Genomic DNA, 27,272 nt, shown 5'->3' with positions numbered 1-27,272 from the left:
AATAGTCCAGATTCCCACATGTGATTTGATACAGGTTTTTTTTGGGGGGGGCGGGGGTTTCTCCACTAAAAAGTGGCGGGTACCTGAGCCCATGTGCAGAGCCGCCTTCCACCTTGTTCCGTCAGAGCTGCACATTCTTAACGAGCTGGCGAAGAGAAAAAAGCCAAAAAGAAATCCCAAACAAAGCAGGGTTTGGTGGCCAGTGCTTGCACACGCCGGACAGCCGCGCACAGGAGGCACCTCCCTTCCCTGCGCTGCTTGTTCCTACTGCGCCCGGCGCTCCGGCAAGGCAGGCAGGCAGGCAGGCAGCGCAATGGAGGGAAGCTGGAGCCGCGCAATCCAAGGGCTGACTGAACTGAGCGGCTTCCGCGGGTTGAGCCCCAGAGAAGAGAATAGTCCGGAGGCAGCTCCTGCCGACTCTTGTGAGTGTGGGGCTGAGGGGGGTGAGGTGGGGGCTCTAACCCTCGCCTTTTCCGTGCTGCGGGTCCTGTATTTGGAGGTGCCGCGGGTGGTTCTGAAAAGAAACCTCCTGCAAAAGGAGGGAAGTAACTGGATTTGAAATAGCTCAGCTTTTTTCCCCAGGGTGCTGTGACTTGGGGGGGTCTACTTTTCCTGAAACCCTTGAGAGTCGCAGAGGAGGGACAGTTTAAAAAGTGTGGGCTGTTTCAACGCCAGGGATTTCGCGCTCCCTTGTGTCTCTGTGCAGTTTAAAACAAACAGGGATTCTAGACTAGAGTAGTGTTGTTTCAAACTGCGGGTGGGGGAAATGCTTCTGCTGAATATTTACTCATGTGAAAAGAAAGCCAGCGCTGAAAGAGTGTTTAGCCTAGAGTCTGTTTTCTGCTGTGATAGGTTTCTTGGTGGGCAGGTTTTTTTTTTTAACCCAGAGCCAGGGAACCATTAAAAATATTATCATCCCACACCTGCACAGTAGGGCAGTCCTATGCAGTTTCACTCTTCTAAACCATGAGTTTAGAAGTGTGTCTAATCTAGGATTGCCCTGCAAATCATTGCCACCCCATGCATGTGTAAGTTAGGCATGAGCACTCTGTATATTTATCCTACCAATAAATCTGTACTAGATTTGGTGGACACTGAAGCAGAAATGCTACCTAAGATATATATTGGAGGGCTTGTGCCCCCATTTTTTCAATTGCTGATGTTCAGTTCTGACAAAATTGAACTGCTGTAGACCACCCTGACCTGGATGGCCCAGGCTAGCCTGATGTCATGAGGTCTTGGAAGCTGTGCAGGATCAGCTCTGATTAGTTCTTGGATGTGAAACTGTCCACCAAGCAGGGTTGCCATGTAGAGGGAGGTACTGGCAATCCACCTCTGAATGTCTCTTGCCTTGAAAAGCCTACAGGGTTGCCATAGATAGCAACCCTGACAGCATTTTGCATGCCCTATAAAGAACAATGTGTACATCTTTATTATAATCAACATTAATTACCCTTTATTATAAAAACAGGACCTTTTTTGTATTATTGAAGACTTTAATGGCCGGAATCTTTAGGATGTTGTGGTTTTTCCAGGATGTATGGCAGTGTTCCAGTAGCATTTTCCCCTGATGTTTCACCTGCATCGGTGGCTGACATCTTCAGAGGATCCTCTGAGATCAGGAGAAAATGTTTCTGGAACATGGCCATTCAATCCAGAAAACCCACAACACCTTAGTATTTTTTTTTTGTCTAGAGGATTGCCATAAGTCAGAAGTGACTCGACTGCACTTAACACACAGACACAGAGGACTAATATTTGGTTAAAGAAAGTAAGCATGAGCAAAATGCTTTTTTCGTCAGCAGCCATGATACTGATGCATTCAGCGGAAAGTATTTCATATTCATGTTTTCTTTGTATTTTTCATAACATCAGTCAGTGGATATTTGCATAGTGCCAACTTGTAGTCATATAAAGTTACATAAATCCTTATCTCCAAATAAATTTCAGTAGAAAGTAAACAGAAGTAAGGGAGAGACCATGGTAAGGAGTGATAAGTGTACTGCAACATGTTGGTAAAACTTGGTTGCAGTTCCAAATGTAAATTAACCATATAATTTCAAATTAAATTAAATTTCTTTAATTCATTTTAATACCACCTTTCAACCCAATATGGGCTCTCAAGCTGAACTGTTAAAAAATTAAAACCAACTTTAAACTTACACATGCACCCAAAAACAAGCAGTAAAGAGAATAAGGAATGTCAAAGTTCTTCACTCAGCAGAGGGAGACAAATTAATCCCATTGTGGAGAGAATTTCTCAACTTTGGTGCCACTACTGAAAAGGCCCTTTTTAGATTGCTACCCACCTCACCTCAGAGGCCAGGGGGACTCCAAAGATAACCGTAATGGTTGGGTAGGCAGTCCCTAAGGTATGCTGATCCCAAGATCTATCTGGTTTTCAATGTCACTGAAATTATAGCCTTGCCTCTCACCCCCAATCTGGGATTAAGTAGAAAATATTCAAAAGCCAGTTAACATAGCCCCAATATTTTTTTTAAAAAACCATAACACTAATATGTAGTCCCAATCAGTTAATATGGATTGTTTACCTATTTACAGTATAGGAGAGTTACTCTAGTCATTCATTTCACTTGTTAATTTAGACTGAAATAACACTGCATAGGATTGCACTGTAAATCTTTGGAACAGAGTGGGAGTTTTAAAAGTCAAAATAAATAGTCACTCTTCCTATTCTCCTCAGAAACTGTTTTGTGGAAGTTTCATGATGGTAAGTATCCATTCATATTTACAGAGAAAATGGAAAGCCCATTGTTGGGAAGAATTTGTATTTCTGGTACTTGTTTAAAGAATGCTTTCAAGGGGGAAAATAGTAAATCTAGACTTCTTATATACCAGTGATTCTCAACCTTCTTAATGCCGCTGCCCTTTAATACAGTTCCTCATGTAGTGGTGACCCCCAACAATAACATTTATCCATTTTACAGATGGAGAACATTGATGCAGAGAGTCTTAGATGACCCCTGTGAAAGGGTCGTTCGACCCCCAAAGACCCACAGGTTGAGAACCACTGTTATATACCTTTATCTTTCCCTAGCAAGCAGACATTTGGAAAACAATGGAAATGGGAAAGGGGCACATAAGGTCCCAGTCTCAGTCCCAGCTTCTGTGTTTAAAACAGGGGTCTGCAACCTGCGGCTCTCCAGATGCTGGCAGGGGCTGATGGGAATTGTAGTCCATGAACATCTGGAGAGCCGCAGGTTGCAGACCCCTGGTTTAAAAGGATCTCAAGTAGCTGAGCAAACAAATGAGACCATGGACAGCTGCTGTCTGTCAGAGTACTCTGAATTGGGCTGTCTGAACTAATACTCAGCCTGGTTTACCCTTGCTGCAGAATTAGATGGCAGAGACCTGAGATGGTAGAATGGAGAGCCACTATAATTTAGTGGTTAGAGTGTCAGACTAGGAACTAAGTTCAAATCCCCACTTGGCCATGAAAGCTTGCTGGATGATCTTGAGCTAGCCACACACTCTCTCAGCCTAACCTACCTCATAGGATTGTCAAGATTAAAATGGAGAAGGGGAAAATGTCAAGTCACTTTGGGTTCCCATTGGGGAGAATAACAGGATATCAATGAAGTTAATAAAACAAATTGCACTATTTTGAACTACAAGTGGCAGATTCTACTTTTTGAAGTTCTTTTGCATTAAAAACTATGCAAATAGAAAGTAGCATGTCTGTTTGATTGTTGTACGGAGTTTTTTACTTGCAGGAATTTTTTTTGAACATATGGAGCAAAATATGAACCTCCCACTGCAATCTGAAGCGGTGCATTCCATTGTACCACCTGGTTTTCTGTCACTTTATTTGGCACCTCATTTCTCTTCATGCACATCCTATTTAAAACCTAGTTTAAATGTGCAGGTGGATGAGATGATGTAATGGACTGGACCACATAAGATTAAAAATGGAGGATCATTCAGGATCAGATTGCATGCAGGATCCCTATGTTAAGCAGCAGTGGTGTAGTGGTTAAGAGCAGGTGCATTCTAATCTGGAGAAACGGGGTTTGATTCCTGCTCTGCTGCTTGAGCTGACATTTGAACTGGGAAAACCCTGCTCTGCAGCCTGAGCTGTGGAGGCTTATCTGGGGAATTCAGATTAGCCTGTATACTCCAACACACGCCAGCTGGGTGACCTTGGGCAAGTCACAGCTTTTGGGAGCTCTCTCAGCCCCACCCACCTCACAGGGTGTTTGTTGTGAGGGGGGAAAGGCAAGGAGATTGTAAGCCCCTTTCAGTCTCCTACATGAGAGAAAGGGGGATATAAATCCAAACTCCTCTTCCTCTTCCTCCTCTTTCTTCAAAAGAGCTTGCAAATAGAAGCCATCATATCAAACATCAAGGAGAGGCAGAGCTTTTCCTTCCTCTGAGCTTGCATGGAAGTTTTGACATGAAAGAACATTTAAAGCTGCAATCCAACCCCCTCAGTCCGAAGTGGCACAGTTCATTCTACCATCTCTGCAGCTTTGTTCCCTCTGTTTCTAATTCTTCCACTGTGTGAACCAGGTCTAAGGCAGCCTCTTGTTTTTATATGCTGTTTCCCTTCAATTGTGGAGATTTGTTGTGATTTAATTTAAAGTCTCCTGGCTTTCTGAACAGTCTGAAATAGATGACTTTATTTGCATTACCCAATCAGATCAGCATAGGCATATACACCAGGGGGAAAAAAGATTTTTGTCTGATCTGGACATCAGAGAGGACATAATTATCAGTATTCTGGGTTATTTGGGTCCTAGATACTGGTTTGGTATCTGTATTTGGGTTTGTTTTTCAGGATTCCAAAATTATTTGGATCTATTATTCCCTGTAGGAAAATTTTCTGGAGGGCAGTTTTTGAGTAAATGACACTAAAATTGCAACAGAGTTAGCTCTGTCTGTCCCCTATAGACCTACACTCTGCTGCTCATTCTTTGTATATGGGGGGGGGGGGGGCGGGAGGGGGGAAATCATGCTTTATTCAGGGCAAAGAATGGCCAAACACCCAACAGCAAGCAAAACTTCTGGCCAAAATCCAAAGAAGCCCAACAGAACCAACATCAAACCACAGAATTCCAGCAGAACCAACTGCATTCCAGCAGAACCAACCTTAACATGTGACTTAGTAAGTTCCCCTTAACATGTGACCCCATTTGCCTCCCTCCTCTTCACTCCTATTGTCCAGGAGTCAAGTTTAGTGCTTTAAAACACTGGCCCTTGATAGTAGCAATAGTACTGATAAAGCATTCTGAGGAATATTGTTGGACCAGATATATTTGAGCACACATTCCTGCATCAGCAAACTGTTTCCCCACAAGAAGTAACAGTTCCTTTATTATAAGAAAATGTTTTAATTTTTTAAAAAATTAATATAGGGAAAGATTTTTTGTTTTATTTTTCTTCATTATGTTACACAAAGGTATCAGAACTTCTGTGGAATTAATTTTTCATATTGGTTTAAATGTATCCACCACTCTAACCATCAGAGCAGCTTATAGAAGTAGAAAAGGTGATAAACATGTAAAATACCAATAATCTGGTTCTTTGAAATGCAGTCCTGTTATGTATTTCTAAGGGTAACCTTTCAAAGAATGACCAAACCAAACTGTCACCCTGGGGTATCTCCCACCTCCCTTATACCCACAGGCAAGAATGTTGCCCAATTTATTTGTAATTCATTTTTTTAACCATTTCTCTGGTTAGCTTTATTATATACAACTTTCTGGCAGATTTTATTCAATTGTTTCACCTCATACCTCACTAAAGTAAATGTATAACTGAACCTGTTTAAGGAACTGAGGTGATCACTTTCTCGCTCATGTGATCTCAGAGATTATCATGCTAGAGGCTTTTCAACGTTCACAGGCAGTGACCCCAGACAAAGTTTCACAATGGATCCCCCATTATACCACCACTCAACCTGAGCACCATCTGGAAAACGTTGTATGACTTTCCTAACTCTGTGGGCCCAGGTATGGTTGCCAGCCACTGACCAGTTACTGGAAGGAGTCTGAGGGGAGATTCATGGGGGAGCCATTGGTGAGAGCATGGCACCACTTCTGAAGAAACCCACAAAGTTTCCACTGATTTCCAGAGCAGACTGACAACACTTCTGGGTTTCCCTGGAAGCAACATTATGCAGTTTCTGACAGCATTTTCCCCTATGATTTTTCTCCTGTCGGTTGCAGCAGCAGTGAAGGGAAACAGGAGGCTGGGATAGGGAATCTCACACCCCTGGGAAAACTGGCAGCCCTGGCACCAGGATGGCCAAGGCAACAATATGGCCACAATATGGGAAGACTTTGACCTTTATGTCCTGCTTGTAGACTTTCTGGGATCATCTTCTTGGCCACTTTGGTCTGATCCAGTGGAGTTACACTGAAAGAAAATCATTGAATGTTGTTGGGACATTGGGCTATTCCTCCCAAACAAATGTAGAAAATGATTTCCCCAGTTAGGGAATTTAAATCTGCAGGTTTTGGAAGGTTTTTTCTTTTTTTCTGTTCAAGCTAGAAATAAAGGGCACCCTTAATTTGTCATATTTTCTTCAGTAATACCTCAGTTATAAAGAATTCCTAAGAATTTTTTGCAACAGCCAAAATCTGTATGTGGGATGTTCATTTGGCTTTTCTTTGTAGATGGAAAATAAGAAACTAAAAGTAAGGTATAGGCCAAAGTTCATTATTGAACATAACACTTGAAAGAATGTTGAAGTACCAGACTCTCCTGTTTGGTGCTTCATTCCTGTCCAGGAGAGGGAAAAACAAATAGCCTTTCCTTTTTCTGTTATTTTCATTGTTTTAGTACATGACGTAACAGAATGGGAAAACACTCTCTCTCTCTCTCTCTCTCTCTGAGGGTGTATGTGTGAGAACAATAGGGTTGATAACTGTGGTTTAGGAAATTGCTTGAGATGTGGGGAAGGAGCATCAGGATGATGGGGTTTGGGAAGTGGAGGGACCTCAATTGGATATAATGCAGCAGTGGCGCAGTGGTTAAGAGCAGGTGCATTCTAATCTGGAGGAACCAGGTTTGATTCTCTGCTCTGCTGCTTGAGCTGTGGAGGCTTATCTGTGGAATTCAAATTAGCCTGTGCACTCCCACACACGCCAGTTGGGTGACCTTGGGCTAGTCACAGCTTTTTGGAGCTCTCTCAGCCCCACCCACCTCACAGGGTGTTTGTTGTGAGGGGGGAAGGGCAAGGAGATTGTAAGCCCCTTTGAGTCTCCTACAGGAGAGAAAGGGGGGATATAAATCCAAATTCTCCTCCTCCTCCTCCTCCTCCTCCTCCTCGGCAGCATTTTCTCCAGGGAAACTGATCTGGGTCATCTGGAGATCAATTGTGATTCCAGGAGATTTTCAGGCATTACTTGGAGGTTGAAAACACTATCATAGCACATAATTTTAACATACAACAATGAAAGAGGTTGTAAAGTGAGAGTTGTTTTTCCTCTACAATATCAAGTGGATATTAATTGCGGTTAATTCCAGCAGGGTAGCTGTGTAAGTTTGCTCCAGCCCAAACATAGATCTTTAAAGATCAACAAATATACTGAGTTAAGTGGACTATGGCTCACAAAAGCTTATGCTGCTATCAATGTGTTAGTTTTTAAGATGATACAAGACTTTTTGTTACTTTGCTTGTTAGTAGTATTATGAGACTTGACGTTAGAAATAGGAATACTGCTGCTTCAGAAATATCAACTTTCTTCATCTGGATCTAACTTGATTTGGATGATGTGTTTTCTTTAGTTCTTAATAAAGTTGGACGGGGGTCTGTTTCTCTCTCTCTCAGACATTTCTTTGCTGAAGTCAAACTTGCCAGTCAAATGTTTAACTTCTAAATTAGAAGGTATTTCATCATCTGAAATGTCTCTTCCTTGCTTATATGCTAAATGCTTTACAAACTAATCATTGTTGAAGATGTCCAGTCTAAGCAACTGTCTGGGCACTCTTGGGCATGTTTATGTAGAAGCAAGTACCATTTTATTCAGTGGAGCTTATTCCTGGAGAAGTGTTCTTAGCAACGTAGCCTCAGATTCTGAAGATGCATAAAGCTGTACATGGTTATGAGTCATATTGAGAAAATAAGTGAATAATACATTAATTGGAACAGCTTAATAGCTAGAAGAAGTCATTGAAGCTTGCATAGAGGCAATGTGGTATAGTGGTTAGAGTGTTGGGCTGTGATCTGGAAGAGCCAGGTTTGAATTTTCACTCTGTCGTTGAAGTTCACTGGATAACTCTTACCCTAAGTTACTTCAGTGGTTTGTTGTAAGGATAAAGAGGAGAATGATGGGTTCCCTTTTTTGGGTTCCCATTGAGGAGAATGGCAGGACATAATGAATAAGCGTGTTGTGGCCATTTCTTTAATACCATGAGTTTTGTTTTGCTTTATAGTGCTACCAGCAGAGAGAGAATTTCAGCATGCTGCTAAAACTAATAATCTGGACACTATGGAAAGACTGTTTAGGAAAAAGGTCAATATTAACGCTGCAAATGATGTAAGTATAAAATATAAGTTTTAATGCAGCAATCAGCAATATAAATTTCAGCTGACCTTAAGCAGGCTATGAAACACTCAACTATATGCAACTTTTGAATAAAGAAGACATTTTCTATGATGAATTTCAGAAGCAAGCAAATTATGTTTCTTCCATTTTTTTCTGTTTAATTTAACAACTGGTAGTTTCTGTGCCTTATTTAATTTTTTTGTTGTAAAATGGTACAGTGGGCCCTTGCCATTTGAAGATGTATGCTTCACAGTTTCATTTATTTGATGGACAATCATGTGATGTCATTTGCTTTTACAATTACTGCAGCATCACTGTAATCATTACATAGGTAAATTTTGCATGACATTTGGTTGTTTTGCCACTGGCAGGCAGAACCTATTTTGCCATTTGTGGTGATCCTGGGAATTAATCCCTCATGGAAAGTTATCTACTGCAGTCAGTATACAAGACAGGGATTCAAGGTTATCTAGGGCTAAAGGCAAATTCTCTTAAGGTTCTTAAAAATACACCCGTGGAGCCTCTGCTGTGTGTGATACTTTAGTTTATTTTATCACGTTGCATCTGCTCAAGTAGGTTTTTGAAACCCCTCCCAAACCTTCAAAAACTAACAAGATATTAAGGCTCTTGTATATAGCCAGGGTTAGCTTATCCCATCACATCGTAGAAGCTAAGCAGGGCTGAACTTGGCAAGTATTTGGATGGGAGACCTCCAAGAAATACTGGGGAATGCAGGAAGGCAGGGAATGGCAAACCACCTCTGAGCATATATTGTCTTGTAAACCCTACAAAGGGTCACTTGGGCCGTTTCTGCACAGCCAAAAAACAGCGCCCTAGGGCAGTGATGGCGAACCTTATGGCACGGGTGCCAAAGGTGGCACTCGGAGCCCTCTCTGTGGTCACGCACACACAGAGTTCGACATGTGGGGGGCGGAAAATCACCCACACCCACACACACACATCTAGCCTGGCCTGGGCCACTGAGCATGGCATGCGCGCACCGCGGTGAGCAGGGAGGACACAGCTGGCGGGCCTGGTGCCTGTGCTCTGGATGGCTGCTACCAGGGCGGGGGGGCACAGAGGAGGCAGAGATGCTAGAGAGGCACAGAGCAGTGCATGCAGGACTTGCTGGAGGCTAGAGCAGGCTGGCCCCTGCTCAAGCGGGTGGGGCGGAGGAAGAGGGAGCCAACCAGTTTTTTCTAAACTAAAACCTCAGCATACAGGTTAAATTGCCGGGTTGGCACTTTGCGATAAATAACTGGGGTTTGGGTTGCAATTTGGGCACTCGGTCTTAAAAAGGTTCGCCATCACTGCCCTAGGGACTGAAAAAAAACGCCATCCCTGGGGCGCTGTTCGCACAGCTGGTGCTGATGCATCATAGCAGCGCCGTGCTTGCGCCCCCCAAGCAGCACAAAGATGCTGCTTTTAAACCTCGCTCAGGGAGCAAGTTTTTTTTTAAGTGGCATCTTCCTGCCGGCGCGGTGCAAACCGCACCGGTGTGAGGGCGCCGCTTTTGGCCCCTCCAGTGTTTGCGAGGCACTTACCTTTCCTTCCTGTGCTGCTCTGGATGGCTGGAAAAACACGCCCACGTGTCTTTCCAGCCATCCAGAGCTGTACAGGAAGGAAAGGTAAGTGCCTCGCAAACACCCTGAGCGGCTCCATGCGGAGCTGACCCTGCTGGCAGCGGCGTCGTTGGGACTGCCCGCACAGGACCGTGCGAGTGGTCCTGACGCTCCACTGACTTTATTTAAGCCGGTGGGAAACCGCTTCTCTGTCCATGCGGAAACAGCCCAAGAATCAGATGTGACTTGGATGCATGTGTGTGTGTTTGTGGAAAACTGAGATTCTCTCATTCTGTTTGTACTACATGTGAATGCAGGAAAGAATAACAGAAGAGAAAGTGAAAGTATATCAAAAGTAATCTAGTTTTCACATTTACATTGTAAAAACTGTTTTAAAGTCCAATTTAATTGAAACCTCACATGTATGGAAATAAACACTTATCAGGCCTGTTTGAAAGGTAAAGTATTCAAGCTTCACTGGTTTGTGAAAAAGCATCCCTAGTTAAAAATAGTTTATGTTTGTGTTAAAAGTGGGCTCAATGCTCTCGAGTTATTTATTTACATATTTATAAACCACACTGAAAAGTTGAGGCAGTTTTCAACATAAACAATAAATGCAAATGAAACAAACATTTCAAACATTGAAATACCATATTTAAACATATTTAAAACAGCAGGTTCCACAGCTGGTTCTGAAACTGCAAGCTAGCATTAAGTGCTCTAGATAAGAAAATGTAAATATGATTTCAGCATACAAGTATAGAAGACTTGGTATGGTGGGCTACAGTGAAAACATCTGACAGAATAAAGAAAGTTTTAATGTTGTTTTGACTGAGAGTCAAGTCTGGTTAGGCAGGGCTTTCCACAAGCACAGTACCATGTCTGAGAAAGTACAGTAAGCCATGGTCACTCACAGGGCCTCAGGAGGTGAGAGGACAAAAGCAGGATCTGGGAACACAATGATACAGCCTGGGCAGGCTTATTAGGGCTGGTGTTCCTCCTTAAAGTCTAGAATGTTTTGGGATTTGGTGATGAAACCAGTATCTTGGATTGGGCCCCAGAAATGAACAGGCAGCAGCTATTGAAGATCTGGGCACTGGTGAATTACGTTGCCCGTGTTCAATGCCAGACAGGGATGTTCCTGCCACATTTCAAAGCCACTAACAGTTCTGAATCATCTTCCAAGGCAAGCTACATGTCAAGTGTCTTTTTAAAAAAATCCCTGACAGGGTCTTAGTTTTGTATGCATATTTTAGAAATTAGGAGGAGGAAGAGGAGAATGTATTATTTATTATTTTAGTATTAAAATACATATTGGTGACCAAGTTCATTAATAATATCAAAATATTCACATTATTTTCATTTAAATATTTCCTACACCTCATAAAAGGTTACATCAGCATCTGTACTGTTGTGGTAGTGTAACACTTAGGTACTTGTATTCTTATCTGTCCATCTGGCTGTAGAGTTTGATATGCACTAAAATAGCTTTGTTTGCACATACTCTTCAGCCTCCTTATAAGCAAATATTTTACTGTTCCACAGTAGCCATTGACTTTTATATACAAATATTTACTTATTTGACTATCTCCATTCTATGTTCTGCAGTAAGTTACCTTGGTAACATTACTTGTATTTTTGGAGCTAGATTCATGACCAGTTGCATCTGGAAGACCCACAAGATTTTGGGACTTTTATATAAGCTTTCAAGAGTCAAATTTCCCTTTTTATAACCTAAAAATCTTGCTAGTCTCTAAGGTGCTACTGGGCTTGAATGTAAGGTGCTACTGGGCTTGAATCTTTACTTCAGACCAATATGGCTACCCTCGGAAACTTGTCTTTTTGGGAGTACAATTTTCACTTTCTTTTATGAGAAATCAAATTAAACAGCAGTTGAGCAGTACTAATGAAAAGAAAAAGTAGAAATTTGGAATTCTGAAGATGTCCATTATAATAAATTTTGCTCTTTTGGGGATAAAATCTTATCTCTCTGCCAAGAGCTCTGCACCAATGTTCATACAGTTAACGAATTGAAGGCCCCATGGCCATCTTCAGATATTGGACTAATTCAACGGTCTCTCCCAGTCCAAGGTTGATAGGATTCTGGGGCTGTGAAGCCTACCACTTGCCCCTTAGTTGTGTGCCTGTCTTGGCTGGGGTCTTTCTGGAGTGGTTGAAAGAGTCAGTGGCAAGGCCACTCTTGAAGAAACTATCTTTGGATCCTCTTGAATCACCCAACTGCTGCCCAGTGTTCCATCTTTAATTCCTAGAGAGAGCAACTGTGGAACAGCTTCAGGGTTTCCTGAAGAATATATCAGTGCTTGACCCATTTTAATCCAGCTTCCGTCCTGGCCATGGGACAGAGATGGCTCCAGTCACCTCACAGACTGTCTCCAGAGACAACTGGATCAGGGCGGGTTGCCACTGCTTTTGTTGCTTCACCTGACAGCAGTGTTCAACACGGTCAATTACAATCTTCCTTAGCTTACCATCTTGCCAATGCTGGGACAGCCTTACAGTGACTAGTCTAATTTCACTAGGGCCAGGGTGGTGCTAGGAGAGACGACTTCACTATGATATCCATTGATCTGTTGCACTAATCTGTCAGTTCTGTCCCCATCTACACATGCCCCTTGCCTAGTTTAACATCTACACATGCCCCTTGCCTAGTTGGTCCAGAGTTTCGGGCTGGACTGTCACTATTAAGATGATGATATCCAGCTGTATCTGTTGATCAGTGGCTGGATATTATGGCCAATTATCTGGATGCCAGGGTAAAGCAAAGCTGGCTGGAGAATCCATCTAAGATGGAAGTCCTGTGGCTACATTGAGAAAACTTGAGGGAGGTAGCCACCTTCCAACTCTTGCCAGGGTGCAGCTAACGCCTTTGCTGACTTTCAGGAGTTTGAGTGTGATACTTGATGTCTCCTTGTCTATGGAGGCTCAGGTTGAAAATGTGGCCAAACTGGTGTTCTACCATCCTTGCCAGGTAAGGTTACTGGCCCCTTACTTGTTGCACCAGGACCTAACTGCAGTGATCCATGCAATGATAAACTATATTCTAGAGTATTATAACTCCCTTTACGCTGCCCTTGAGATAGATTGAACTAGTTCAAAATGCAGCTGCTTGAGTCCTCACAAGGATGCCATGGTAAGAGTATATCCATCATGTGTCCCAACAACTACATTGGCTTCATGTGGAGTACCAAATCAAGTTACGAGTTTGGGTACTAACCTTCAAAGCCCTGAGCAGTCTAGAACTTTCATACTTGCAAGAGTGCCTCTCCAAACACCCCCCCCCCCCCAAGAAAGCACTTCGCTCTATTTTTAACAACTTGTTGGTGATCCCTGGCCTAAAAAATATCTGGCTGACCTCAACCAGGGCCAAAACTTTTTCAGCTTTTGCCCTGGCCTGGTGGAATGTTCTGACAAATGAGGCCTGGGGTCTGTGGGACCTAACACAGTTCCACAAGGCCTGTAAGATGAAGCTATTCCATCAGGCCTACCGTTGAGGGCAACAGCGGCATCCAACATAGCTGGCCTCCCTTTCCCTTTTCCATTGCCATTTTCCCTCTCTTTTCCTTTCCCCTTCCCTATCCTTCCCTTTAATTCATTCTTCTTAGTTAGGGATGGATTTTGTGGTGCCATTGTTGTACTGATTACTAGTTTTAAATGTTGACTTACTGTTGTAAACTGTCCTGAGCCCATTATGAGGAAGGGCAGACTAAACATCAAATTATCAATAAAAAAATACAGGAGTATGTATAAATTGGTTAATGGCACTGACCAGAGGACCTTAACAAAATTCTGTGCTTGATCTTCTATCATATTTTAAATTTTCATAATTTTCCTCTTTATTGTAGCTGAATCGCACAGCACTCCATTTTGCTGTTGCTGGAAATCACCTCTCTTCAGTGGACTTCCTTCTTCATCACAAAGCTACAGTCGATATAGCTGACAAGGTAAGCAAAAATGTCCCTTCATTAGCTTATCCTTGCTGACACTGAGCTCTAGGAATCCTGTATAACCTTGATAGTGATAGATAATTCTTACCCTCCCTGTTAACAAACGCCCATTTTCTGACTGAAAAATGTAGAAACTGAATATTTTCCCTGTCAGTGGCAATAATTTGGCAAATTTTTGTGGGTAAGGTCTGCCTTTGCAGAGGCAGAGTTGCTAGTTTAGAAACTGGGCAGCTGGTAAAGTTACACAATACGTCAAAGAGTTCTCTGCGTTAAGCAAGTATTGTCTGGGTTCTTCTTTCAGTCTCAGTGTTCTGGAGAACTGTCAGTTACGTCACAGCTTTTGCCTATAATCTAACAAACTATTTACTTTGCTTATTTACCTGTTTTGTTCTTAGTTTCCCTACTTCTGGTTGTCCTTTTTACTTTATTCTCTCTGTTTCATCTTTTAACTGAATACTGATAAACCACCTTAAGCTTGAGAACTCTTTTATGAGATTCTTTTGAGAGCCACTCAGTGCTTTATGCTGTTTTTGTAGCCTGGCTGGGTTTTTAATCATTAACCCCAACAACCCTGTATTTACCAGAGGAGAAGTGAACCAATCAGAAGTCCATCCATTGTACCATCTCAGCACCATATAACCTCATTCTGCTCCATGTAGACCAAGCCTTACTCCCAGCTATATATTTTTAAGTGGAGGAGATTTCCACATGATATAGAAGTAAACTGATTAAACATTGGTTGTTGTGCTCATTATTTATAACAGGCTATACTGCAGAAATGCAACAGAATAGTGTGGAATGATGTTGTGACCTCGCAATGCCTTGTGACATCTTGCTTTTTTTTTAAATTTCAAGCATGGACTTACTGCGGTTCATCTTGCTGCTTGGTCTGGAAATCTGGACACCATGCTGATGTTAATTAAAGCAGGTGCCAATCAGAAAGCTAAGAATCAGGTTTGTAAATTTAACTTCTTTGTCTGCTATCAGCTGCTTGCCAAATAGAAGATTTTCTTGGTCCATTTTACAGATTTATTCTGCCTTTTCCTCAGGAAGGAAGAAATGTCCTACACTTTGCAGCTCAGAACAATAATGTTAGAATAGTGGACTATTTTATCCAAGATCTTCATTTGATGGATCTTAATCAACCTGACAAGGTACTGACTATATAGATATATATGCATACAATACATTATGGAACATTTGTAGGCACTGTTAGTAATATTTGAACACTTTTCATTAAGAATAGTGTAAATATGAATATAGTTTTTCACAATTCCTGAATTGTTTGTTTATAGCATAGGTGTCAAACTCACGGCCCTCCAGATATTATGGACTACAGTTCCCATCATCCCCTGCCAGCACATTGCTGGCATGGGATGATGGGATCTGTAGTCCATAACCTCTGGAGGGCCGTGAGTTTGACACCTATGGTTTATAGAATCTGCTTAGGGTTGTCAAATTTTTGAAGATTTGGGGATGAAGGCGTGGGAGGATGGGGTTTGGAGAGGGGAGGGATCTCGGTGGGGTATGATGCTATAGATCCCACTCTCCAAAACTCATTTTCTCCAGGAGTTTGGTTGTAATTCCAGATCGCTAGGCCCCACCTGAAGGTTAGCAACCTTAGATCTGCATGAATTTTTAAAAATAGTGCTACATACTCTGTACCATCTGCTGCAGAAGAGATTGGGTAGTGAACAGAAAGTAGGCCCTAAGGCTCTGGCAATGATAATCAGTGCATCCCTGAACAGAGTTACACACTTCTAAGTCCATTGAACCCAATGATCTTAGAGTGTGTAACTCAGCTAAGGATTGTATTATATATACCCGTATATACTCGTGTATAAGTCGACCCGTATATAAGTCGAGGCACCTAATTTTACCACAAAAAACTGGGAAAACTTATTGACTCGCGTATAAGTCGAGGGTGGGAAATGCAGCATCAATTGAGGCATCAGTAGGTTAAATGTTTTTGAATATTTATTTCAAAGAAAAATAGTAAACTGGCTCTGTAAGTGGAAAAGAGGGTCAACAAGAACAATGTGGTATCAACAATAACTTTAAAAGTACAAAACCTGAGCTCAACCAACAACCAAGCTAAAACACAAGAGTTAAAATCCTTCAAAACTGGATTCCTCATCATCATCTGTATGTACAAATGTAACCCAACAGATTTTAAGAGGGATATTATCAGAAATGAAAAATCTACTATTAGCTTCCATTGCAAACAATGGGGGATGGGGCATCCCCTTTGGGGGTCCATAACTTTGGATCCCCTGACCCAAACTTCACCAAACCTGGCTGGTATCATAAAGAGACTCTCCTGATGAGACCAACCAGGTTTGGTGAAGTTTGGTTCAGAGGGTCCAAAGTTATGGACCATCAAAAGGGTAGCCCCATCTACTAATAGCTCCCATTGAAAACAATGGGGAATAGGGCACCTCCTTTGGGGGTCCATAACTTTGGACCCCCTGAACCAAACTTTACCAAACTTGGCTGGTATCATCAGGAGAGTCTTCTGAGGGTACCCTGAAATTTTGGTGCCTCTAGCATAAAAACTGCACCCCCTGCTGGCCGGCAAAGTAAAAACACAAAAAAAATTTAATGACCCGCATATAAGTCGAGGGGAGCTTTTTCAGCATTAAAAATGTGCTGAAAAATTCGACTTATACATGAGTATATATGGTAATGACGTTTGTGAGCTACTGCAAGAAGAGCTCAGAAGAGACGGAATATCTGTGTTTTAAATAAATATATGTGCCGTTGTTTATAGTCCTGTGGATTGGTCCTGGAATGTGTATTAGAAGTCTCAGCAAAATGTCTGATGGAGTTTATTCCATCTTCAGCGCTAACCATCTCTTTAATCACTGTTTCTTAGAAAGGTAGAAAGCCATTCCTTCTGGCAGCTGAAATGGGCCATGTGGAAATGATAAATGAGTTGATTTTCCTTAACTTATTCACTTCAGAAAAGGACAATGTAAGTTTATGAAAATAAATTTCAATAGTGACTTGTATATTTCATAGTAAGTGATATCTACATGATAAGTGACATCTGACGGGACCATCCTTAGCAGAGGTACAACTTTAAGTTTAAATGAACATACTGGTCTTATAAGGGTCTTACTCTGCTTAGGATGGTACCGTGGAAACTGTAAACTTACCCATGATGAGGTACTGAAATTAGTGAAATCTGGTAATAAAATCTCGGAGACCCATTCCACACACGCAGAATAATGCACTTTCAATGCACTTTATTGCGCGGAATAGCAAAATCCACTTGCAAACAATTGTGAAAGTTGATTGAAAATGCATTATTCTGGATATGTGGAAGGGGCCTCAGAGATGTTAGAGCTGTTGATGCTAGATTTGAATGTGGCTTTTTATATACACAGTGCCCCACATGATGCATGTTGAAGTTTAATAGCTTTATAGTGCTATTATAAAGTGATTTCTACCTTTACCAAATGCAAATGCATCAAAAAGAAGCCATCCACTGACAATGCACCCCTGCTGTATTTCCAGGGACACCCTGAGGTATTAAAAACAAATGACTTCAGATTAACCAAACGGGAGGAAAAACACTTCCTCAAAATGGTTTGAGGAAAACGAAATATACTCCAGGAGTGCAGAATGCTGAGAACATCCTAGACTTAAAGAAAAAAAATGAAGGGGGAAAGGGAGGAAGAGGAGAAACAGCATAATGCCGATAACAGGTTTAAAACAGAAAACATACAGTAAAACCGATAAATTACTGAAGCACATCAAAACTACAATTAAAAACAATAGAAATTTAAAATCACATAAGATACCATTATTAATTATAACAGAGGCTAAATTTACAATGATGTACTTAAATATTTACAAAATACAAATAATTAAAGACACAAATTTGCCATTTGAGCATTTTATAGTCATTCTTATTTGTTACATTCTATGCCACATTGCAGATTCTGTGCCATACCTCAAAATGCAGAGTATATGTACAATCTTGCTTGTAGGATGTACTTACTGTTTTCTTCTTTAAAAATGTTATGAATATACAGTATATTTCTGCATGTTTTATTTTATAGCAAGGAAACACAGCCTTGCATCTAGCTGCTAAAAATGGCCACAGCGAAGTGGTGGAAATTCTTCTTCAACAGTGGGAAGAAATTAACGAGTTCAATCAGGTAAAAACAAATTGAAGCAAATACATCAGGGTTTCCCAAACTTTTCAAGCCTGTAGGAATCTTTCGAATTCTGACACAGGATTAGGCATTCCAGTTCTTGGTTGGGAAATGTTTGGGGGTGGAGCCTGGGGAGCGTGGGATTTGTGGGAGGGGCGGGACCTCTGTGGGGTGGAATTCCATAGACTCCACCCTCCAAGCAGCCATTTCCTCCAGGGAAATTGATCTTCTTAGTTTGGAGATCACTTATAATTCTGGGATATATCTAGGCCCCACCTGGAGGTTGACAATCCTACACAGGATGGTGGGTGCAAACACAAAATGACTGCTGCAGAAGGTGACATTGCAATCTATTGACTGGAACGATGTCAAAATCTCTCTATTCAAACTTTCCATAAAAAGATTTCTTCCCAATGTTTATGTCTGGATTGGTCCACAATGTTAATGGATCAAATTCATATTGTCCCTGCCTCCCTTGGGCTGGAAGAGGAGTGGGGTGGAAAGAGGGAAGAGTCAAGAGTCAGGAGAAGAAAGGCAGGGAAGGATGGACAGCATGCAGACTACCCCATAAGGCAACATCATGGCATATTAGGGAATGAGGGAAAGACAGTTGCTGCAATGAATGAGGAGAGGGCAAAGTTAAGAAATGGTGTTCAACTGTATGTATAGCTGCTACAGTATAGTGGCCAAGCAACCAGGGTGATGTAGCAATTAATATCAGACTAAGGTCTTGGAGACCTGTGTTTGAATCCCTATTCTGCCACAGAAGCTCACTGAATAGCCTTGGGGCAGTTGTGGACTCTTAGCCTAATTTACCATACAGATTGTTGTGAAAAGAAAATGGAGGAGGAGAGAATGTTGAAAACAACTGTGGATCCCCACTGGGGAGAAAAGTGGGTCATGAATGAAGTAAATCAGCAAAGTGGAATATCTAGTTAGACTCCCAGTCCATAACAGTTACATGCCTAGCGGGTAAGCCCCCACATTTCTGCCACATCAGGAGCCTGAATAAAAAGAAGCACTCTCCTGAGATTTACCAGAACACAGCATATTCTCCTGAATGCAAATGTTACCTGTCACAGATGAGAAGTTACCTGCAAGTCTAATGACAGGCTATTTAAATGAAACAGAACTGTGTTCCTTCCCATGTATCTCCGTCTTTCAGAATGAAGAAACACCATTTTTTCTGGCTGTTGAAGGAGGCCACGAAAAGTGTGCGGAACTGTTGCTGGAAGCAGGAAGTGATATCAACACCTCAAACAAAGTATGTGCATCAGTACTGAACCTGTGCATTTTCTGTTCCCTTGATTTTCCAACAATTGCTCGGATTTGGAGAATCTTCACATTTGGGAAGAGAGAAAGATGGCAGCTTGAACACTGTGAGTGTGTAACCAGCTCTGAGCAGATATTAGAAAAACCGGTTTTTAGACATGTTTCCCAAAGAGGTTTGCAGTAGCTTGGATATAACCAAGCTGAATATATTTCTGAAAAATACCAATTAGGTATTTTGGGGGGTTTAATCATGGCTTCCAAATATATCTGGAATTTTTCAGAATGCCAAAACATGTGTTCTGAAAAATTCCTGAAATAGTTGGGATTAACTGGGAATACTGGGAACTGGTGTTGGCAGACTCCCAGGACTGTTCCCCCCCCCCTCTCCTTTGTTTCTGTGTCTCCTGGGGCTTGGTATGAGCTTGTAAGGCTGCTTTAAATAAAATTCTGATAGCGTTAATTGTTTTTATTGGGTTTTTAAAATTTTGTTCTTTGCTGGAGTTGGTTTATGTTTGGGTTGCTGGGTTGTTTTTGTGGTTTCTTGCATTCAACATAGTTTCAAATTCTTGGGTTTTGCCTAGATTTAGATTCTTGGGTTTTACATTGGTTGGATTTAGCAATGGCTAGCCATAGATGTGGGGTGATTTTCAGGTTTTATACTTTTGCTGGTTTTTCTCTCTCCATACGAAACAATGGAGGTTACATCTGGGGTACCTTGTTTAGGGGCTGAAAGAATTGAGCATCACGGTTCAATTGACTTGAAATGTTGGTGTTATTTACAGAACAGGCACCAGCCGCTTCCCAGAAATTTTGGTGCCAATGCCTTTAAAAACACTCCCCAGCCTCCTGGAAAAACAGCCTTCTGGAAGATTCCCACAGGGAATAATGGAAACAAAAATATCAGAAACCCCCAGACCCCCGGATTCAAATAGTATACCAGCATTTAAAACTCTTTATTGAGTCTAATAGATTTGGATCTGAAACATACCATTTCCACCTTTATTATTATTTTTTTTCTAGATAGAAATTAGCAATATAAAAAAAGAAAAGAAATCAGAATAAAATCTAATTACAGTTAATTCAGGAGTCAAAGAGAGGAAACAAAAATATTACAGTATATTAATAAAAAATATAGCAATCCAAAAATATTAAAAACACTAATAAATTATTACTATTATACCTTTCTCAAATTTTCTTATGAAATAAAAGCTGTATTGGCATATTATAATTATTTCTTTCATGTGATTAATCATTTGTCTATTTTCCCTTGAACACTTTTCAATCTAATATATATCATAACAGTTATTGATAATTTATATACATCATTTCAGCAATATTACTTCACTAATTCTTTTTTAATAATATATATAAAATGTTTTCCATTTTATCCTGAAATTCCTTCATTGATAATTTATTCAGAACGTTCATCAATTTTGCCATTGTTACGCATTCCACTAATTCATTTTCCCAAGTCTCTCTTCTGCTTTCCATTTTGTTCCAAGTACTACTCTGGCCACTGTTAGATTCCTTCTTTAATTGTTTCTTCTCATAGCTGCAACCCCCCCCCCCCCGATCTTTTTGGTTTCCAGTGATGTGGAAGCTCAAGAAAACTCATGCCTGACTTGCTTTTGGTAGAAGTAGAAAGGGATATTTTTTCCTAGCAAGGTTTTTTAAAAAGCATATAAATCAGAATGGCTAATTACTTGCTAATGATGTCTCTTTAGCTAAAGCATTCTTGGCCTAATTGGCATTGGTGGTATGCAATAGCTGGCAGGGAAGCAACCACTTAAGAGATAGGTGGTGACTGGAACTTCTGTGCTTGAAGTGCAGAAAACAGGGTTGCACTTAACTGTCACCATTGTTCATTGAGTTTTCTTCTGTGCAGGCACACACTGGATCTGCATTTCTGCAGGCTGGCCTGTGCATGCATAATCTGTGCAGAAGCCACAATGTGTTTTTCAGAACACATAGTCTGTGGTCTGTGCAGAAGCCACAATGGTGTGTGTGTATTAAATATGAGGATGGATCAAAAGATGGATCCACTCACACAACAGCACTTATACAGGTGAAAGCTGCTGCTATTGTAGAGGGAAAATATTTGCCAAATCCCCCTCCCCTTTGCCCATCACATTGTTTGTGAGTGACCTCTGACCCCTCAAAGGATTTCAGTGGGCTTAAGCTTGAGGGGGACGGTGAAGGTTATATGTATAGTGCAAAATCCACTCCACTCATGATACTAGGGATCCAACCCATTATTTAAAAACAACGGTTTCTGTTTTTAAAAGCTTTATTTTCCCGTTACAGTCTAATCATGAATTGGAAGCTGAAGTTCATCAATAAATATGGTAGGTCCTGTGACTTTAGTCTACCAGAGGCTCAGTTAGTCATGTGCTTTAAGATATGGTACAGGCTTCATTTTAACATGACAAGGAACTTCTGTGACATATCCCTTACATGGAAATCTCAGGAATTAAAATGTCAGAGGTGTATCTAGTGATTTGTGTGTGGCCTGGCAGGTAGGGCATGGCAGCTCTTGAAAACACCTATGCAGTGCAGTAGCATCCATCAAACTGGTTTGAAGACAGTGCAGTCGTGAAAAGAATAACAACCTCCTAAGCCCATTGACTTAAATGGACTTAGAAAAGTGTAACTGTACAATATACAATGTAGTTCCATCTGTTTAAAGATGCCTTCAAAGAGGATTCTTTTATTTGATCTTTCCCTTTTCTCCACTGTATTTCTTTCAGGATAATATCAGTGCACTGCATATTTCAACTGAGAATGGACATACATCCATGGTCACATTTCTTATCAATAAAAATATATATCTTGATCATAAACCTGAGGTGAGTTGAGTTGCTGTTAGTTTTTTCATATTATGCACTATATTGCTGAGCACTTTCTTTGTAGATTTTTTTTTTAAATGGAAGTAGCTTTTTATGATTTAGGACTCAAGCTCCCTTCTGCTCAGCATTCTGTAGGCAGCCATGTCATCTGATCTGGGTTCATGTCAATCCAGTCTACCAGACACTGCAGAAAAATTTGGTGTTGCCTCAGCATCACATCCAGCCAATGTGTGGGCCCCTCCACACCAGCCACATTTAAGAGGGAGTGAGGGGGAAAATATCATCCTTTGTTTTTTTTTTAATGTAAAAGTAATGAGGGTGATACTAGTATGTAAATGTTGTCTGTCGCCATTTGTTTAGATATTGTTGGCCTTATAGACACCCATCACAAATGCCATTTGCAAAAACGGAGTGGGGCAGTCTGATTCACAGCTCCAGGAGGCAGAGGATCAGAGGCTTAACTGGGCCAAACTGCGCCCAGTGCACAAAGTGTTTTTTCCGCCCCCCTGCCCCCCGCAACTCCCCCCACGGCACACGCACACACACCACGCCCCTTCCCACACTTACCTACGTTCCTTTTCTTTTTGTAGTACTTTTTGAGGCTGAAAAACACGGCCTATTTACAGTTCAAGGAGAAAGCTGCCTGACGAACTATACTTCCCAGGAGACCTTGTGAGCCCCAAAGTCTCCTGGGAACTGTAGTTCCTCAGGCAGTTTTTCCCCTGAACTGTAACTAGGCCGCTTTTTTCAGCCTCAAAAAGTACTACAAAAAGAAAAGGAATGTAGGTAAGTGTGGGAAGGGGGTTGGTGTGTGTGTGTGTCCGGTGGGGAAAGGGGGAGGGGCCGGGTGACTTTGCACCCCCAGGCGTGCGCCCAGTGCACGACGCACCCCCTGCTCCCTTGGCCCTCCGCCACTGCAGAGGATGGTGCCGCTGCTGTGCCACCCCATCACCTCCAAAGAGCTTTCCAGTGGAGTAGGAGGCAGGAAAAAATGCCCATTGCCAGTGGCATAAATCCAAGCCCTGGGCCACAGTATAAATGCCTGACTCCACCCCCTCCAAAGTTGACTCCACCCCCTGGGAATGCCTTCAGCATGCTCCCACTACACCTAAGAGGACAATAGCAGCATGGGAGTGCTGATTCAGGGACTAATGCTGTGTTTGACCAACTAACATATTTGCCCCTCCGATGGGGTAAATTTCCCAGGAAGGGCAAATTGGCTGGCGCCGGCCCGCACTGCCTCCACAACACACACACACACACACACACACACACACACGTACGTACGTGCGTGTGTGTGCGCGCGCGCGATTGGACCCTTAGTAAATGTAAAGAAGATCAAAAATTGAGTTCAGGTGCACTTGAAAGACCAGCAAGATTTCCAGTGTATAATTTTTCAAAAATCAAAGCTCCCTTTGTCAAATCCAAGTATCCACACCTTGGATCTGACAAAGGGAGCTTCGGCTCTTGAAAGCTTATACCTTGGAAATCTTGTTGGTCTTTAAAGTCCTTCAGGACTCCAGGCTTGCTCTTCTAGTACAGATGAACACAGTTACTCACCTGAAGCAATCTTAGGGAATGTACAGTACCTAGACCTTTATTTCTGTAGCTCAGAAGATGCAACATCGCTGTTGTTCTTTAAGTAGACATGTTGTGATAGAAATGTGGAAGCAAGTTTGCATGCATAAAAACTTAGGATTCAAAAGGAAGCACGCCAATAAATAATGAGAGTGAAGATTGCCATATGACTAGTATTATGAATGGTCACTAACCTTACCTCATACCTTGGCACAGAAATGTGCCAAAAGATGATATCTTTTGCATTTTATTGCTTTTTATAATTTATTTTTCCTATGGCTATGTATACATATGTGCCAACAGAGAATGCACTTCATACACCTGCCCATGAAAACTGATGCCTCAATAAATGCTAACGTTTGAGAATGCTGTATTTGCAAATAAAACACAAAATATTTAGCCTTCTAAATTTCATACAATGTAAATGTTTTCTTGCACAAAGATGTTTATAGTCCAGTGTTACTGTTACAGTCAGCTATTCGTGTAAAATTAAAACTTGTCTTGTTTACATGTGAGAAAAAGATTTTAATGAAAGATAATTCAATGCTCTGGCAGATTTGGAGCATATGCAATAAGCAAAGTAATATATGTTCAATATGCCAGCTTAATAAAGGTAAAGACAGACTACTCCCTGGTATCATTTGAATAACATATATGGTGTGGTGTTATGAGATTTTCCTCCTATTTTCCAGTGTTGCTGAAGTAAATTTTGTTTATTTAATTTCCTAACAGCTGGTAATGGTAGATAAGGTTCAGCAGTGCTTCATTCCTACAGGAAAATTTTAATACTGCTTCTAAAATTGACATGTGGTGGCAATCACTGAAATGAAAACATGTTTTTGATTGATTTTGGAAGGAACTCCAAAGCATGCAGATATTTGAAATAATTTAGTAAAAGGGGTGATGGTGGTAAGAATTGACAGCTGTTCTTTTCTTCAGATTGCTGTGGTGAGATCATGTACATTATCAGTATGAAGGTAGACACCTAACAGTGAAAACAACAGGGAGGATAAGGGGAAAGGTCCCAAAGCAATTATGACATCATTTTCTAAGGAGTACACTGGAAATGAGCTGTTTGCGTTCAGTATTAAGAGTTAAATTTGCTTGCCATTTATGTGGATTTAATTCCTGCCTGATCACTAAGGCTATGAGAAACTTTCACAAATCTTTACTATTCATATTAGTAGTAATGCACAATATTGAGGTAATGCTTCACTTGGGTACATAATCTCAGAAATGCTTGTGGCAGCAAGCTAGGCCAGTACTGTTATCCTAATGAAAATAGTATTAAAACTCTACTGGTTACAGGCTGTGGAGTTTCACATAGTATTAGTTCATATTAAATTGTCCATAGTTTGTTTTGTGGTAAAATGTTTGAATGAGGCATTCCTTGTCATTCTATTCTTTTCTCTAATTTTTCTCTCTCTCTGAATGAAAGGGAGAGTTGAAGCAGGGTTTCAAAGAATTGCACTTTGTTTGAGGCCTTCCTGTTGACTTGGGCTTCCACAGGGCAAGTTCCCTGTCATTTCCCTGCCTTGCTTTCTATCAATGGATTCCCCCCCCCCCCCACTTACCTGGGGCCACCAGGGCTTTTGCAATTAAAATAGTGGCACTAAAATGTTATTGTTAACAGGTTCTGTGAATTCCCAGTTTTTATTTTTTTACGTTATCTGTGCTAAGATCTCCCTTTTCCCTTATATCTCCACAAGCAAAAAAAGTTAAAGACTTAGGTAAAAAAATGAAAACTGAAAATTCACAGAACGTATCACACCTCTTGTTACAAGGTCACCCAGCAGGCTTCATGTGTAGTAGCAGAGGAATAAATCCAGTTCACCAGGTAAGAGTTCACTGCTCCCCCCATTCTCAAACCCAATTCTCCAGATTAGAGTCCACAGCTCTTAACCACTGCACCACACTGGATCTCACTGGTTCCTTCCTGCCCCCCTACTAAACTCAAAAAGTTTGGTTCAGTAAAATATATTGCAGGCTTGAGGCAATGGCATGTTATTTTATCATACTATTATAATAACCTTTTCTTCTATCTACAGCAAAAGCATTCTGTTCTCCATTTAGCAGTCACAAAAAATAACCTGGCAGTGGTAAACAGCTTAATAGATTCTAAGCATGACATAAATGCTCTTAATCAGGTGAGAAAATTTGCTTTAATGACTTACAATTTTGAGATGAAAGATAGCATTTTCTTTGTGTCGATATTCTCAGCATGGTCAAGGTACAAAATGGAGAGGGGTATTATGCAAGGACGTAGGTAAGGTTTCTTCCCCCCCTCCCCCCGGGTTCAACCCCCCCATTACATGTCCAAAGATTTGTTTTTGTCCTTTACTACTTGACCATCCTGGCATATGTTGGAGATGTGTGTATATACTAATAGCACAAGGGTTGCTAGGAGGAAGATAATGTCAAATCACCTCTACTCACTTCTTGTATGAAAACCCCATGGTCCTGAGGTTGCTGGGTGTTGGTAGCGAGTTGATGGCATGCAGTAGTTTGTGAGAGCTGTCCCCTTGTGCAAGGGCTAGTTTGGATTGAACCTGATACAGTTTAAACATAGATAATTTGTGGAGGGCAGGGGGAGGTTTACCTGGAAAAAAATAAATGTTTTTCAATATAATAGTTAATTACAACTGTAGTTCTGTTATATAGATTCCTATGTGGGTTCTTACTTGAGCCGAATATTGACTTTTCCTGCCATTTTAATATTCTTTTGCTTTCTCTTCTATCTATAAGAGACATCAAACACCTTTACACCTGGCAGCAGACCTTGGAAATGTAGAAGTAACAGAAATGCTGTTGAAGGCAGGCTGTGATCTCAACCTTGTGGATCAAGTATGTACTTATTCCATGTTTTTATGAAGATGGAAGTGTTTTATATGTCCCAGTACCTAGAACAGATTGTTCCTTTCATGTGTTTATCATTAGAGTATAACTTTTGATTTAGGCTGCTTTTTTGAAAACTGCAAAGGTCTGCAATTAATTTAGCAAAAAAGCTGTCTGTAAGGTCAAACACTCTTACTCTTCCTTCTTGTAAGACCAATGTAGTTCTTGTTCTATAACAGGGATAGGGAACCTGCGGCTCTCCAGATGTTCAGGAACTACAATTCCCATCAGCCCCTACCAGCATGGCCAATTGGCCATGCTGACAGAGGCTGATGGGAATTGTAGTTCCTGAACATCTGGAGAGCCGCAGGTTCCCCACCCCTGTTCTATAATGTAGTTCTTGTTCTTTGAAAAAGGGCTTTCCCATTTCAATTCATTTGGTGCCACCTGGCAGCCATTTCAGAACCTGTAATCCAAACAGCATGTGCAGGCATAGTTCAGTTTTTCCATTTCTACCAGTACATGTAAACCCAAACCA

General features: G+C 41.3%; 1 protein-coding gene across 2 annotated transcripts in view; it reads left to right on the top strand.

Moving 5' to 3' along the window:
- The first annotated feature begins 216 nt into the window (after window positions 1-216).
- Window positions 217-27,272, top strand: part of ANKDD1B (ankyrin repeat and death domain containing 1B) — a 38,359-nt gene continuing 11,303 nt past the window's right edge. Inside the window, exons 1-12 of one of the 2 annotated variants that reach the window (XM_048502721.1) lie at window positions 295-422; window positions 2,705-2,731; window positions 8,401-8,504; window positions 13,939-14,037; window positions 14,896-14,994; window positions 15,090-15,194; window positions 16,916-17,014; window positions 18,108-18,206; window positions 19,369-19,467; window positions 22,223-22,321; window positions 25,948-26,046; window positions 26,645-26,743. In XM_048502721.1, coding sequence (XP_048358678.1) covers window positions 8,457-8,504; window positions 13,939-14,037; window positions 14,896-14,994; window positions 15,090-15,194; window positions 16,916-17,014; window positions 18,108-18,206; window positions 19,369-19,467; window positions 22,223-22,321; window positions 25,948-26,046; window positions 26,645-26,743 — 945 coding nt within the window. In that variant the 5' untranslated portion in view covers window positions 295-422; window positions 2,705-2,731; window positions 8,401-8,456. Of the gene's footprint in view, window positions 423-2,704; window positions 2,732-8,400; window positions 8,505-13,938; window positions 14,038-14,895; window positions 14,995-15,089; window positions 15,195-16,915; window positions 17,015-18,107; window positions 18,207-19,368; window positions 19,468-22,222; window positions 22,322-25,947; window positions 26,047-26,644; window positions 26,744-27,272 lie in introns of both variants that reach the window. The other variant, XM_048502720.1, reaches the window with a different exon arrangement.

The sequence above is a fragment of the Sphaerodactylus townsendi genome, linkage group LG07 (genome assembly GCF_021028975.2).
Source record: "Sphaerodactylus townsendi isolate TG3544 linkage group LG07, MPM_Stown_v2.3, whole genome shotgun sequence".
Classification (NCBI taxonomy): domain Eukaryota; kingdom Metazoa; phylum Chordata; class Lepidosauria; order Squamata; family Sphaerodactylidae; genus Sphaerodactylus; species Sphaerodactylus townsendi.
The sequence above is the reverse complement of the archived record's forward strand: the minus strand, read 5'-3'. Positions and strand labels throughout refer to the sequence as shown.